Below are 16288 nucleotides of genomic sequence, written 5' to 3'. Positions count from 1 at the left end.
AGTCCTGGTTTTGGACTAGCTATGGAATTTTGTATGCTCAGTTGTCTATAGTAGACGGCCAAAAAGAGGAAACCTAAGCAGAGCGGTGACATGACTGCATAAGATTTTCAAAAAGAAACAGCAAGGTCAAGTAATATGAAACCACAAAGCTTTTGATATATTTTCAGATATAATTCAGGGATGGGGGAAAAACTGGGAGATGCCTTCAGCATAATCACTAGGGATGAGAGTACTGAAAGATGTGGTGGCTATGGCTAGAGTAGTGTAGGCAGTTAAGCTTGTAAGGCTGGCATCTGAGCAATAATCTCAGCTAGAGGAATGTAGACCGGAGCAACTGGGCAGACTGTACGAGTTAAATGGTTCTGATCTGCCCAACACCTACTACGTCACTATGTTATTGGCCATAAAGTACCCGAAAGAGGACAAGAACATCCCGCATACCTTTTATATTTTTCAGATATGTAATGTATTCAGTGTGAAGGAGGGGTTTAAATGATGTTATATGTGTGTGGTGGGTGGGTCTGCATGGAGGTTTGTTTTTTGTTTTCCTTTCTTTTCAGGGCTGGGTGTCTGCTCCTTGATGGTGTCTGGGATTTTCTACCCGTTTCCTTGTCCCTTAGCTGTCAGGAGAGCAACCTACATTCCTTCTGCTGGCCACTGTTCGAAGCTTTGCAGCCTGTAGAATGAACTTAAAATCTCCACTTCAATAATCAAAGGGTGCTTATCCCAAATAAGTATTTGATTACTGAAGTGGTGATTTTAAGTGCAAGTAAAAGAGAGAACCCCGGAAAATAAGGAACAGTGTGGCTTTTTTTTTTGGATCTGCGATTATACACTGGAACAATATATGGCAATTGTGAAAGACGTCCTGGATGGTTCCACATACAAAGGTCCTCAATTAGTTTGGTACATTCTTCAAATGTAGCGGAAACCATGTATGAACACTGGGACTAGATTTCTGTATGCACCCAATTAATCTAAACTTAAGCTTGGATGTGCATTTCCCCACCATTCTGGTTCCACGTGTGCGGAACCATTTCCCTGCTGAATCCTGTGAACGGAAGTCCTTTGGCCTAACGAGCTGCTCTTGGCTATTACATTTTAGCCAAATGTCATTGCCCATATCTGAATGCTTGGTTCATCTGGAAAATGTAATTTACAATGCAGCTGGAAATATTCTGTCATGTTCTGGGATCCAAGAGGCTCTCAGGGACCAGCTGTTGACATGAAAGGCCTTGTACTCTCTCACAAAAGTTCTTTTGTGTTTTTAAAGTGGAGGCTGTTCCTCAGCTTTGATGTTTTTTTCTTTTTTTTTTCCTTTTCACTATTAATTTGAGAAGGGGCAAGAATGATTTAGAGCTGAATAAATATGAGGATGAGCAGTGTCTGGCCTGCAGAAGGCCCAGTAAACTATTACTGCATTGTATTCATTCCTGCTTTTTTTTTTTTTTTTTTTAAAGAAATGGTTTGAGAGATCACAACACAAATTGGAACTGAATTATTTGCCAAGTTCCTGCCATATAATCAGAATAACTTTGGGAGACTATTATTACTGCGTTTTGTCAATATCAAAAGTATTTTTGTATTTAATAGTTTGTGTTTTGTTATACTTTACTGCTAGTTTGCTGACCCAGGTACACCAAATACCACAAATACTATCCTCATCTCTTGGCCTCCCCTACCTCTGCCTACTCCACGTGGGGATTGGCCATGGCTCTGTAGGGCAGGCGTGATCCCCACTCAGTCTTGCCCTGCTCTGTAAAATGATGCTGACCGACCTGAGGCTTCTCTTTAGTGGCAGATGGCATCCTTGCTGACTTGGGCCCAGATAATAAAAGGCAGGTTGGATTATCTGTCACTGAGTCGGAGAGTTACACTTAGCTGAAATCTGCCACTACAAGAGAGAGAAGGTGGTAATAGGAAGATACCACTTTAACTCGCAACAAATCTTTTGGCCCACCAGCTACCACTATTTTAAAGATGAGTTGTTGTCTGTCAAATCTTTGGAATTTGATAGCGACCTTGCACAATTCTTGTTGAACAAGGAGTTACCTTGCCCATATACTTTCATCCAAAAACCTCAAAATAACTTCTCTCCAACCAAAACAAACAATCCCTCCTCCTCCCACTTAATGATACTTTCTGGACTTGAAATGTTTAACCTCTGTTTAATATGCACATTGTTGTACTTTTGCACAATTGTTAAGAGTTACAATTTAAATTTTGTAAACCGTTATGATGGCTTTACCGAATGACGGTATATAAAACGCAACCAATAAATAAATATACAGTACCTCTCCTTTTCCATATTGGGGACACACCACCCGTCCTTCTTTTGCGTGAGGGCTTACCTGCACAATCCTGTTCTTTCTGGGCACTCCCCCAGTATGAGAGGTTCTTTTACAAACTGTTTCCCCACCCCCTCCCCCTTTGTACCAGGGGTTCCTTTTTTAGCGAATGCTATATGTAATGAAATCAAAATAACTCAATTTCATTATTCCTGCTTACCAACATTTTATACTGTGAAGCATTTTAGTTCAGAAAGATTAGGTAGAACTTGTCTTTTTTGCATGTCCGGCATGATGATATTGGACTTCCAATGAAGAAAGTAACTTTTGATTTAAAAAGAGGCCATTTTCTGCTTAACTTGGAGCGAAGTCTGCAGCTTAAATTGGAGAAGGTGTGGCCTAGTGGTGAGAGCACCTAACTAGAACTCTTGACATTTTACATACAGAGATCTTCTACCACTGACTGTGTGTGAATTTTTGCCATCTGCTTTCTCTTCCTTTGTAGGTTGACATAATTGTAATAACACTGTTCCTTTACCCTTTTCTGCCTTGAAAGTTTTCATGTGCACATGCCAAAAATGTGCCACCAGGTCATCTACCTCTGGGCATCTGAAGGGTGAGGCAATTAAGTGCATAGTAACAGACTTCAGATGAAAGATTCTATGTACATTTGGTTTTATCCTTCCATGCCAGTGTGTTGCTTCTCTTTGGGGATCCTTTTTGTCTAGAGAGCCACGTCAGTTTCATAGGACCAACAAGGGGTCAGGCAGTAACCAGGATGGCATTGGCCTCCTGAATAATGGAAGAAATAACCTTATTAAAACGTATTTCCTCTTTGGAAAGATTCTATCCATAAAGGCAACATTTGAACCTAGTCCTCTTTTGGTTAACATTTGCAACAGTCCGTATTGTGCTGCATTTCTGTTTCTGTGTTGCACTGTATTTGCTGGTAAGGCGTTGTTAGAATTGGGACACTCATTTTCTCTACTCAGAGAAGACCCTTTGCTGCATAGTTTGATAATGGTTCTGTCCTTTCATCTTGAGCATTACACTTCAGACCATGAAATGCAGGGTTAATCATGACTGGCTTCTCTTTTATTTAGGTTGGAAAAGAGACTGTTCAAACCACTGAAGATCAGATCCTGAAACGGGACATGCCTCCAGCTTTTATTAAGTAAGTTAATTTACAAGAACAGAATGCAGATATATTTTTAGAGTTGCATTCAGTGCCATTTGTCTGGCTAAGTTCAGACTTAGCTGGACAAAGACAACTGTTTAAGTATCTGGCTCTGCTCACTGCCCGGGACTTAGCCTGATAAATTTTTTAATGTGGCTAAAAAGTTAGCCGGGTGGGGCAGGGGTGTTCTGGGGTGGAGTTAGCTATCAGACTGTTTGCGCTATTCAGCCAACCCCTAGATTCATCATTTTGCTATATTTATAGCAGAATGATGTGTTGTGGGAAAAAAAGGGGCAGGGGGAGATAGTGGGCAGTGCAGTTTTATTCGCCACAGTATGGCCGCATCACACACTATTGCCCCCATAGCGACACGGGAAAAAGTGTAGTTATTTCCCGTGCTGCTGCCGGCAATAATGTGAAAAACATTTATCACCTGCAGCGCTGCTGGGAGATACCCCGCCCACACTCCTCCCCTTCCCCTAATTTGGATAATACCGTCATGATACCGGCACATTGCACAATAAAGAATGACCCTACATGTTAACTTTTAGGACTGCATGAAAGCAGTCCTAAAGTTAACAGGATAAAATTACCCAGCTAACGTTCTTAGCTGGATATTTTCAGCCGGATTTCTCACAGCTGCACATTGGCTTCCTTGATTTAAAATTTTTAATTTGATGTAAGAATGTTAGGAATAAGTAGGAAGAGAATGGTGAATAAAACGGAAAATGTCATAATGTCTCTGTATCGCTCCATGGTGAGACCACAACTTGAGTACCGTGTGCAATTCTGGTCGCCACATATCAAAAAAGAAGGGCAAACTAAATGATAAAGGGGATGGAACAGCTCCCCTATGAGGAATGGCTAAAGAGGTTAGGGCTGTTCAGCTTGGAGAAGAGAAAGCTAGGGGGAATATGAAGGAGGTCTATAAAATCACATGAGGTCTAGAATAGGTAAATGTGAATCGGTTATTTACTATTTTGGATACTAGAAGGACTAGGGGGCACTCCATGAAGTTAGCAAGTAGCACATTTAAAACTTATCAGAGAAAATTCTTTTTCACTCGACACACTATTAAGCTCTGGAATTTGTTGCCAGAGGATGTGGTTAATGCAGTTAATGTAGCTGGGTTTGAGAAAGGTTTGGATAAGTTCTTGGAGGAGAAGTCCATTAACTGCTATTAATCAAGTTGACTTAGGGAATAACCACTGCTATTACTGGCATCAGTAGCATGGGATCTACTTGCCAGGTTCTTATGGCCTGGATTGGTCACTGTTGGAAACAGGATGCTGGGCTTGATGGACCCTTGGTCTGACCCAGAATGACAATTTCTTATGTTCTTAAATACAACCTTCCATTTTTTTTGTTTTCTCACTGGGTAAAAGATATACTAAGATACTCCTTCAGAATTGCCACATAAGGAATTATCTGTGCCATTCCAGGCCTCTTGGGCTGTCACTGTGAGTGCAGTCATTCAAGCCCAGGTAGACTACAACATGTAAAGTAAAGCTCATTGTCTGTCTGTAAACTGAGGTTGAAGAATAGTGCAACATGCAAAGAACTGTAGACCTTGCTTTGAGATTGGAAGAGTGTAAAGTTTCCAGATAAATATATTTTAGAAAGTGGTTTTGAAAAGAAATTGAGAAAAGCAATTATTTTTTAGTTTTTTGGGTAAGGATAGCAGAAAAATGCATGTGCATATATTGGATACATGGAAACAGGCACAACATTAGCACAAGTTTGACATTTTTGTGAGCTATAGTGCCAATTGTCAAGGCTTCAACCCTGGATTCTGTCCATTTGCACATCTGCCATATACATTCATAATTCAATTACCTTAAGAAGCAATCTTTCTAAAGTGGAGAGTATGTCTTTCATGTACTTACCTCTCGTGCCTGGATTAGAAATGGACGAGCAGCAGCCAAACTGCAAACTGTTCAGGTGTTTCGTTCAGAAATTTAAATAACAATAGGGGATTCTAGATGGATATATGTCTAAGGAGGGAGCAAGGCTGGGAGAGAAACATTTACAAAAAAAATAAAATATATATATATATATATATATATAAGTATTACATTTTGTTTTAAGATAACTGGGATGCTGTTCTGGGTATGGGGCTAAAATAAAGTACAGCCAGAATTATACATGGATAAAAATCAGTCATTGACTTTCTATATATTGGTGATGGACATAAGCTGATCGATACAATATTACTTCATTTGCTAAAATTAATTTCTTGCTCAGGTTTTCCTGTTAGGGTGAGGCTCAGTTACAAGAAATGTTTTATTGTCCCTTTCAGCAGCACAAAATGTTTGCGTGCTAGTTCACTGGTTACTAACGTGCCATTAAGCGTGCGATAGGTGAGGTCTGATTGAAATATGTGATGCTGTTGGGAAAAGCTGTAGCCATTCCGCACTTTGTAAGGTCAGTATTCAGTAACAGGCCCATTCAATAAAGTCTGCGGGAGAGCCGGCGCTCCGAGGCGAGCGCCCACTCTCACGACGCGTGCCCAGGCATCTCTCCTGCGCGCGCGATTCTTTATTTAAATGAGGCCGTGTGCTAATGAGGTTTACATAGTACATAGACTGTTCTATGTAAACCAGCAAGATATGTTTTCATGATTGCCGGTATATAAAAACCTTAAATAAGGAGGCAGCGGCTGTCAGCAGGTCTGACAGCCGACGCTTAATTATACCGACGTTGGTTGTCAAACCCGCTGACAGCCATGGGTTCGGAAAACGGACGCTGGAAAAAGTGAGCATCTTGTTTTCCAACCCGCGTGCAGATTTATTTATTTTCTTAAAATTTTTGGGGCCTCCAACTTAATACCGCTATGATATTAAGTCGGAGGGTGTATGGAAAAGCAGTTTTTTATGCTTTTCTATACACTTGTCCGGTGCCGTCTGAAATTAATTCCTGCCTTTGGCAGGCGTTAATTTCTGAGAGTAAAATGTGTGGCTTGGTTGCACATTTTACTTTCTGTATTGCGAGTGACTAACTAATAGGCTCATCAACATGCATTTGCATGTGATGAGCGCTATTAGTTTCAGGGGAGTTGGCCACGCATTTTCCACGTGCTATTATCCCTTACAGTATAAGGGGTAATAATAGCGCGGCCAAACAGGGGCTAAACGGTGCGCTCGGCTGAGTGCACCATTCTGTATTGGCCTGAATAGCAGTAAACAGAAAATTTAGCAGAGATAAAGTGTGTGCATAACTTGCCCAGGATAATCAGCAAAGTTTATATGCACAAATCTCTGACTGAACATACTGTGGGTTTTTTTTGTTTTGTTTTCCCTAACCAGGCTTGTGTACATAACTTTACCCAGACAGCGCTGCATATGTGCAGTGAGATAAGCCCCCCACCCCGAAAATCTCCACTAACGCCCCTTCCTGTGCAGGTAAAATTTTGTGCACACAAACAGGTCGATTTTCAAAGGCCTGCACATGTAAAAAGCTGGGTTTACACGCCGGGCCGGGCCTTGCATACGCTGCGCGCTTTTTAAAACTGGCCAGGCCACCCGCGTAAAACCCAGTAAGCACACATGTGCCGGGCCTCTCCCAAGGGGTGGGCCAGGGGGCGGAGTCTGGGCCGGGACAGAGCCATTCTACGTTGTCCCAGGGAAGCATACACCAGCAGCCAGCCGGCGCACACAGATTACTTCTGCTCCAGAAGAGCAGTAAGTAAGTAGATAGGAAGGGGTTAGGGGTTGGGGAGGAGGGAGGAAGGTTAGGGAGGTGGGTAGGGAAGTTCCCTCCCAGTCCGCTTCTTAATTGGGAGGGAACTCTGGGAAGCCCGATTGCATCACCGCGCGTATTAACTGAAAATTCTCCCCCACCCACCCCCAGCACGCGCCATGCATGTGCTCCCAGATATCGTATTTTATAACACGTGCACACAGACGTGCGTATGTTATAGCCATGTCCATGTGCGCGCTGGGAACCGTATGTACATGGACGTGTGCACGCTCCTTTTGAAAATCGACCCCAAAATGTATGTTCTCAGAATATATTTAAAGCGAGTCTTTTGTATACATAATTCAGAAACTTACCTGCCAAAAGACTTTGATTATAGACCTCTTAATATTTGGGGAGTGATGTAATAATCTCTGATGCTTAAGGAACTTGCTAAATGAAGATTGAGAAGTGTCTAAAACATAGAATGGACCAAGGAGAAAGCAAGGTCACCTATCAAAGAAATACTAGTGTTTATTTCAAATTTTCTATTGCAAAATCTTGACTTTAAACACCAGAGGGTGATGAAAGTAAACCAAAAAATGACTGAACTAATCTATGGTGGCCTTGATTGATGGTACCCAAAAGGAAGCAGATTTTTATATTGTTACTCATTTGTACCAAGGGTCAATTTTAAAATAGCCTCTGGTGCCAAAATACTTTTAAAAGATTAAATCTATCTCTTTAAAAAGTATTTTGGCCCCAGAGGCATTTTTAATATAATATAATATCTTTTCTTGGATTCACTGTTGTAGGGAACTGAGCAAAACAGATGGAAGAAATTGAATGATATCCTTGAATTGTTGAGCCAGCACATTTTTCTGCCTAATTGTTTGCTACTTGAATGGTTCCACTGTAAGTCGGACTGGCAAGGGCTGATCATGAAAATCCTTGAAAGGAAGCCAGGACTGTGCCTTCAGGAAGTGACAGCAGTAGGGAAAGAATTAAAACAAATTATGGATCTTTCCTAAAGACCTAATTCTGTATTTTTATTTTTTTTTGCATGCAAAATGAGAAGGCCCAAATGATTGATTTTAAGGAGGCTTTGTGGGAATGGTGCCCATCACAACGTAGATCCAATAAGGAATTATACACAACAGTCATGGCAGATTTTTTTTTTTTTTTTTTTTTTTAAAGGACAGTGTGCAAAGGTTCTTCCCAAAAGCTGCCGCTATTGGTTTGCCAGGAGCATTTTACAATTTGTAATCTTAATTGTTTACTTGATGGTTCTACTTTGTAATTATTTTCTTAAGGGAAGTGGCTTTATTTAAATATATATTTACGCTTTGTTATATCATTTACATTGGTTTGCCTTACAGAGTTCATGAAACCATATTGATTTTATTTTAATAGCTTAGCATTGCCTTTTAGTTTTGTATAAAATGTATTTTAATTAGATTTTTTTTTTTAGCTTGTGTATATTTAAAAAAAAATAAAAAAAAAATCTAGTGCATGCAGTGTCCTGTGTACTATATGAGGACATAGCTTTTGCTAAGTCTAGTTGACAGTTGCAATAAATATATAGAGCCACTCCATTTTTTATCTTATTTCTTTAGTGAAATACATTTTTAAATATATGAAATCTGCCTTCAGTAGATTTGGATGCTGTAGCACTGTTTGGCATAAATACAAAACACAAATCTTGGGTCCAGCTTGATGCATGCCAAGCTAAGCAGAAAAGTTGATGCATTTCGAGCTGTAGTCCTGACCTTATAAAGCAATCAGCTAATAAAGGCAAGGGGCAGTAAAACTCTGCATTTGAAAGGCATTAAAAGATTTCAAAGCATAACTCTTCCTGTTCCATCCTAGAAAGATCATCCATGTGCAATAACAAATTCATTATAAACGCCACCCTTAGTGGAAGGACCCTAGAAACTGCATATTTTTAGGATTAAATTTGTATTCATGAATTCTCCCTACCTACAAACTGACAATTCAAAAATTTACAATAATGTAGCACCAGGAGAAAAAATTGCCACCTTCAATAGTGACTACTAATAAATTATGGAAAATCTTTTTTTTTTTTTTTTTTTAAATTTGTGGAAAGAGATCCTCTTTAAATTGCTGTGACTATTGTGCAACTAAGGTATGCATTTAATAGGCTTCCTTAGGTAAGGACAGAGAGATGACTCGTTGCAGATTGAAAAAATAATCCTGGAGTTTGTTTGCTTCGACTTTAGAAGGCCAAGCACCCGGTGCGGAACAGCCTTACCATATGTAACTCTGCCTTACTCCGGGGTTAGGCTGTCAGAGAATACAATGAGCACGTGGCATTTTCCTTATGGCTCTCTTAGCTGTGAAGTTGATGAAGAACCAGAAATCAAGGTAGCACCATCTAACATGCCAGTAACCTGGCCAAATATTGGATGTGCAAAGAGGTGCAGTAAATCTGAGTTTTTATTATTTCCAAATGTATTTTGATATTTTTTTATGCTTTGGTAGGAAGGATTTTCTGATTTACGAAAAAAGAGCAGCACCCTAGAATGCTTTCTAAACTTACCTTTATCAAAACTTTTTTCTTTCTTTATTTTTTTGGGTAGCACTACTGGAGACTTGCTTATAATTTGCTGATAGGATCATGATGCCCAGGAAGAAATCTGCTGCTTCTTACAGAAAATTGCCTCATAATATACCAAGGCAGATACTGTTCTGATATCATACTTCTGTTAGTGGACTTTTAGCTAAATCAAAATAAAAAGCTGCTGACTGGGTCAAAGGCAACCAAACACAATATAACAAAGTTCTTGAGTAGCCAGAATGAACCCGGACCTCTAAATATGCAGAGTTCTAATTGGCCTGTGAGTTAATGTTTGTATATTTTTCTCAGATGTACATAATTTACCTTTATTTTCCATGTTTACACTATATTTCAATTTACAGCTCAATTTTTTAAATTACAATTTGAGATAGAAAGCTTTTCTAAAAACTTACTAGACCTTCAAAAACATAATGTTCTGTTTCCAAAGCATCCATTCTGAGAGTCAGTAGAGTAAATAGGGTAAAGAAATTCAGGATAAAGTACTGTTTTTATTTCACGTTTATATATCATGTAGAGGTAGGAGATCCTGCCCTAAAAGCTTACAATCTAACTGGATACCTGAGGTGTCAGGCAAATGGTGACTTGCCCATGGTTACGAGGAGAGTGAGTGAGAGAAGCAGGATTTGAACCCTGATCTTGTGATCTCTATTCCAAATAGGCCACGTAAGTTAATATGCCACACTTTTTTCTCATGCTTTATTTTGTGGCTCTGAATTAGGTGAGCAACATAAGCTCTTTGGAGCTTCCCTTCCCAAGCCGAGGATCATTTTTGTGAAGGCATGGAGGTTGCCTAAACTTATCTCTGGCTGTAGATGTTCACAGGAAACAGGACTCGGTGTTCCAAACAAACACTTCAGCATAAGTCGACAAGCGTGAAAATTACTCTGGAGTGTAAAGCACTAAAATGTAAAACTGTACCCTCCAAAGGAGCAAACTGTCATTATGCTATAAATTATTTGGCCTGGGTGCCCATCAACAAAACATATGCTCTTTCTTCAGATATGCTTCAGCTACATTTAGATCCTGTGGGAAAGTGTTTGCTCCCTCAGGAAGTCCATTCTGCTTGCACAGAATTAGGGAGCAGCTATAACTCAGAATAAAGGAGATACAAGGATGCATAGTAGCAATAAAGCAGATCATAAAATAAGTTCCATTTGTGAAATGTTTGTTAAACTTAAATATAGGTTGGTGCCAGTATATACATAACATACTGTCTAAGATTTATTAAATGTTTAGTAAAGCGTGATTTATTATGCATTCTGTACCAGAGGTGTGAAGACCTCTGTATAGAGTGAAATTTAATATCTTGATGGAGATGATCAAAATGAGCACAGGATAGAGCAGGTTTGCAGGTGATGGGTCATCTAAAAGCAATATGTTGAGAACAGTTTTAGTTGGTAATCTGATTATACTGTGATTAAACATAATAGTTTTTTTGTGTTAACATCTATCAAGTGTTTATTAAAATCCACTGCTCATGATTACCCAGATGTAGTACATGTATCTAAAGTATACAACATCAAAAACAGAATGTAATATAAATGAAAAATTGTCTTTAAAACCCCTCCCCCCTTATCCCTGAGTAATATAATGTAATTATTCCAGTCTAGCTTCTTTGACTTTGATAGACGATCCCATGTCTTTGGTTGGCACACTTTTGGATTCATCATTAAATACATTATGGAAACCTGGAAAAGGGAGGAGAATGGTCGTTTATATTGATGCATATAAAATTACTTTTCTAGTTTTTGATGCACCAACATTAAATGTTATGTCACTGTTTGATTACAGGGTTGAGAATGCCTGTACCAAACTTGTCCAGGCAGCTCAAATGTTGCAAGCAGATCCATACTCTGTACCTGCTCGTGATTATCTCATCGATGGATCCAGAGGAATCCTTTCAGGAACCTCTGACTTGCTTCTAACCTTTGATGAGGCTGAGGTAGGCAATCCAATATGTATGTTTGAATTCATAGATAATGCAATAAGGTGACTTTAATCTGGGTTTGATCCCATGGGTTTTGGGGAAAAAAAAACTTTATTAAAAAAAAAAAAAAATTTGCAAAAGTACCTTAGATAAGATTTAGGATATTTAAAGGGAGGAGAAGAACTGCATTTTGATTTGAAAAACAAACAGTTTAGAATTTTTAAATAAAGATTCTTTTTATGTAGTCACCAGAATCACTGGTTTTCAGACATGTCTAATTCAGCGACAGTTGAAGTAGTTTTAGGTGGATGGTGCTCCTACTGCACAACAATTATACACTGTTTAGTGATGTGACAGCTAGCCAGAGGTACAGAGGGCATGGTAAAGAAAACCAGAGGAAAAAGTGAAAGAAAAGAAGTAATACCAGCCAGAGAGCAAGAGATGACTGGAAATGGAGTCCAGGAGGGACATGATCTTCTGGAGGAGTTAACCAGCCAGAGATAAAGGTTGCTGTAAAGCGAACCACAGGGTAGGGTAATATCCCTTTAAGAAAGAGAGATACAGGAGACTGATGGCAATCTTAAAGCCATTCAAGAAAAAGGAGCTTGGGAAGTCCAGGTGAGACCAAGGATTTACTTAGAGAAAGCAGAGAGGGAGACTGGCAGGGAAGTGAGGACAGCCAGCAAAGTGAGGGCCAGACAGATTGGGACTGTAATAGGTTGAGAGAGAAGATCCTAGTAAGGACACTGAAGGGGTTTGTGGCTTGGGGATAGCAGAATGACAGGAGACCAGCAGAGAATGGTATTTCTTTTGGTTGCTGTATAGAGTGGTGCCAGCCTGTGGCTCAACATCTTCTGTATATGTCTAAAGTGACGCTGATGCCTTAGGAACATGGAACTGTGCTGTTGTTTGTGAAGAAACAAACTGAGGGAAAATATAGATACAGCTTGCAAATACATAGCCAGCTTTTCAGGTGATCTGGCAGTTCGGAGGCCGCTGGCAGTGGCTTCTCACAGTAACAAACTCAAAATTTTCATGCTGCAATTGGTTGGGGGACACACAGTGACAATTAAAAATAGCCATGCATACCATTTATGCATGTACAGTATATCACATGATCATCTTCTTGTGTCCATCCACTAGAGTGATATTTTGTTTCCGCTGGTAAGCACATTTCAGCGCTTGTGAGTTGGTCTCTGCAAGATCCTGCACTATGCAGGGGCAGTCATCGAGCATTGGGCAGGCCAAACGTTGTTGCCTGGATTGCCTCGCACCACAGTTGCAGATCTCGCATCTGGTAGAATATCCCTAGTTTGCCATGTTGGCTCTTGACCCACTAACTTGGGTACAGAGGCAGTTTAGAGCCTTCCAGGTGGCCCATTCCACCTCTGCTCCTCCAGGAAGCTGCTCAGTCACTCTAAAACCCATGCTATTTCCAGCAGCATGACTTCCAAGTTGTGCCCACCATGTCTCCTCATGGACAATAACAGGTGTGGTGTTAATTATTTCTGTTGTCGGACGTTCCTGCTTAACCTCGGGTCTGTTTGACCTCATTGTGACTGTACTGAGGGTATCTAGCATCCTCTGCTTTCTGTTTCCTCTTTGCTGGCAATGGCTCTTCCAATGTCTGGCAGTGCCATTCAGCACGGATATTCAAGTTATTGTGATCAGTTGGTTTAAGGCAGCCTGTGATGTACATGAGTTTCGGTTTTAGTTCAGGTGCTGCAAATCTATTAGCCTTGGAGTTATAGCTCTAAGAGTACAGACAAATGGGTTTTCCACCGCTCCTCTGCTGTCAGAGATGATCTCAATTTTTCTCAAGATTTTTGTTCCTGTATGTCTCTGCTTTTAAATTAATTTTAATGATATTTTTTCAGTATAAAGGATAAGCTTCCATAAAATTGACTATAAAGACCCCATCTGTATCAGTAGTTCACTGGGAATGCTGCATTCTGCATTTAAGCAGGCTCTAGAATCTTGTGTATTATACAGATTAAAACAAATGATCCATAGTCCTAAAAAATAAATAAAAATCCCCAGCCTATTAACAAATTATTATAGTGCACTAATGTAATTTCTCTCTATATAACTTGCAATAATTTGTGTGTTGGCCACTCTTGTCGGGCTGTAAAAATATTTTCATTGACTTTTTGGGTCACTGATGCATTGACTTGCTTTCCTTAGGGCCTACTTTTTGTATCCTAACATGCATTCTTCCATAATCATCCTTAAATGAGAGAGGATTTTCAGTCTGTAGGAAGATAGTTGAAAGTATTTGTGGAGTATTGGAGAGCATTTCAGAGAGCTGAGTACATCAAAATGTTTGTGCATACATCACATTCTCTATTGATGAGCAGGTATAAATTAACCCTAATGCATGGGTGGCATCATCTGATGGTGCCAACATGGGCCCAGTTGTGAGAGTTCGGTAAAGACTTTACTAAGCATGCGCAAAGATTTCTGCTTGCACATACTGCCTAGTGCATGGATGTGTCTCAGCTTCTCTGAATACTTTTTTTTAATTTTTAATGTAGTGGGCCTTTTCTACCTTTGTGCTGCTTCCAAATGTTTTGCCACTGTCTTGGCAGCCCCTCAAACAGCTTTTTCTTTTTTCTTTTTAACTGAAGAGTATGGAAAAATCCCAATGCCTAGAAGATCATGATTTCAAGGCCTGCATGTATGGGTGCCTAATGTCCACAGATATTCACTCTGCTATTCCTACCTGAGCCCAGACTATAACTCCTCTACTTGCTATAGCTGGTGCTGGTTGTCTCCTAGGCACAGAGGTACCATGCCTGGCAGTTGGAGGTCCTGAGAGAGGCACTGGTTGGTAAGAGCCTGAAGCCTTTGTGCAAGGCTAAGCAGCAGATCTGCTCATCACCCAGGAATGAAGCATTGTTGGATTCTTGGCATAAGAAATTGAGGTAAGAACTTCCCCCTTTTACCTGTGGTGCTGGTTTCCGGATACGTCACAGGTCAGGGGTTGAGCATGGCTTGGAATCCTACGGCGCTAGTGGAGGTGCCAAGAAGAACTCCTAAAAGATGTGCCGAATTCCTTTTGTGGCTGTCTCCCCCAACACCAAAGAAAACATCAGCACTGTCAGTGCAGAGTTCTGACAAAGCGAGCCCTTCATTGATGCAGAGATGGCACACATGCCATCATCCTCCATGGCATCTCTTATCTAGACCTGGTATTGACCATGGTGCTGTTCATGTCATCAACATGGAGCATACATTCTAAGGTGCAGCTATTCAGGCAGGAATAGCAGAGTGTATATCTGTGATGGACATTAGGCACCCATAAATACAGGCCTTGAAATCATTTGGTGTCAGGCCAAGGTGCCTTTGATCATGTTAGAGTGGAGCACTTTGCATAAGCCCAAGAATCCCATGCTATTGGCACCGTCCTTGGATGCTGTTGATGCAACAAATGGCACAGTATTTCTCCTTGGCTTTACTAGCAGCCTTTAGTGCGGATGAGCCAATCAAGATTTCTGAAGAGGATCCCTCAACCAGTAGGAGCTGTGCTATCAGAGCTAATGAAGGATATCTTTGTCTTAAGCCTTGAAGACTGGAGAGAAAGTTTAGAAACTTTTCTGTCCAAGATAAAGGATATTTTCCCACATAGTAGGGCTGCCCAAAGTCCCACTCAGGTATGTGCCTCCCTCAAGAGCTTCTGGTATTGGGAGCAAATCCTCATTGTGAGGTGGTGGAGTATCCCTTTCAGAGAAGTGTCCTCATAAATCAGAAGGTGGGGATCAATTCATTCTCTGTTCTTGCTAGATGTTCCCCCCCCCCCCCCACACCTCAGACCAGCTGATATCATCTACTCTGTTGCTGAGTCAAGACCCTGTAGTTGGGGAAGGAGGAGGAAGATTTCTTTTTCAGATCCCCGTTCCAGACTTGCCTCAGCATATCTCTTCTGAAAGATATCTATTACTCATGGTTTTTTGATAAGCTAGCGAAGATGCTGGCCATCAGTGTCTGGAAGGTAAAAGGCTCGAATAGATGTTGCTTCAGACTCTGCAACCATTATGGTTGACAAACACCTCAAGGATATGCAGATGAAATGATGCCAGCTTTGTTTTCCAGTGGCCTGGAACCTGGATTTTTAGGGTGGTCCTACTGCTGTGCCACTCCAAGTTGGTAGAGCGAATGTTTAAACATGCTAAGTGCATTTATGATCATGCTAACAATCCTCTGGGGAAAGATTCAAAAGCATTGATGCAATTGGGAAATGGGCATTTATGGGATCTATGCTGAGCAACCAGATTTCAGCCCCCTAGCTGTTATGTGGTGCAATATTTGCACAAATGCATTCAAAAGCTGAACCTGTGGACTTGTCTGACTCAGGATAGACAGACTTCCATTGGGTGATGGAGCACATGGAGGAATGTGAGAAATCATCTTAAATTCCATGTAAAAAGCTTTTTTATACCATGGTCAGGACTTTGGCTGCTTCAGTAGGATTCTGAATACTCATGTGGTTGTGAGTGATGGCCTTCTTGAAGATATGCACAGTTGTCTTGCAGATGTACACTGTGTACAGGAGACAACTTATTCTGTGAGACAGTGGCTCTGATTTAAGGAGCATCTATGCACCACAATCTTTATCAGCTGTG

At 40.6% G+C, this 16288-nt stretch overlaps 1 protein-coding gene across 6 annotated transcripts in view; it reads left to right on the top strand.

Moving 5' to 3' along the window:
- The window catches only part of VCL (vinculin), a 266600-nt gene that overhangs the window by 93005 nt on the left and 157307 nt on the right, over positions 1–16288 (top strand). For all 6 annotated transcript variants that reach the window (XM_029609565.1, XM_029609568.1, XM_029609564.1 and 3 more), the window contains exons 2-3: positions 3392–3462; positions 11531–11681. In XM_029609565.1, coding sequence (XP_029465425.1) covers positions 3392–3462; positions 11531–11681 — 222 coding nt within the window. The remainder of the gene's footprint in view (positions 1–3391; positions 3463–11530; positions 11682–16288) is intronic.

Source organism: Rhinatrema bivittatum, chromosome 7 (assembly GCF_901001135.1).
Source record: "Rhinatrema bivittatum chromosome 7, aRhiBiv1.1, whole genome shotgun sequence".
In the NCBI taxonomy this organism is placed as follows: Eukaryota; Metazoa; Chordata; class Amphibia; order Gymnophiona; family Rhinatrematidae; genus Rhinatrema; species Rhinatrema bivittatum.
Note: the sequence above shows the minus strand (reverse complement) of the source record. Positions and strands in the feature narration are given on the sequence as shown.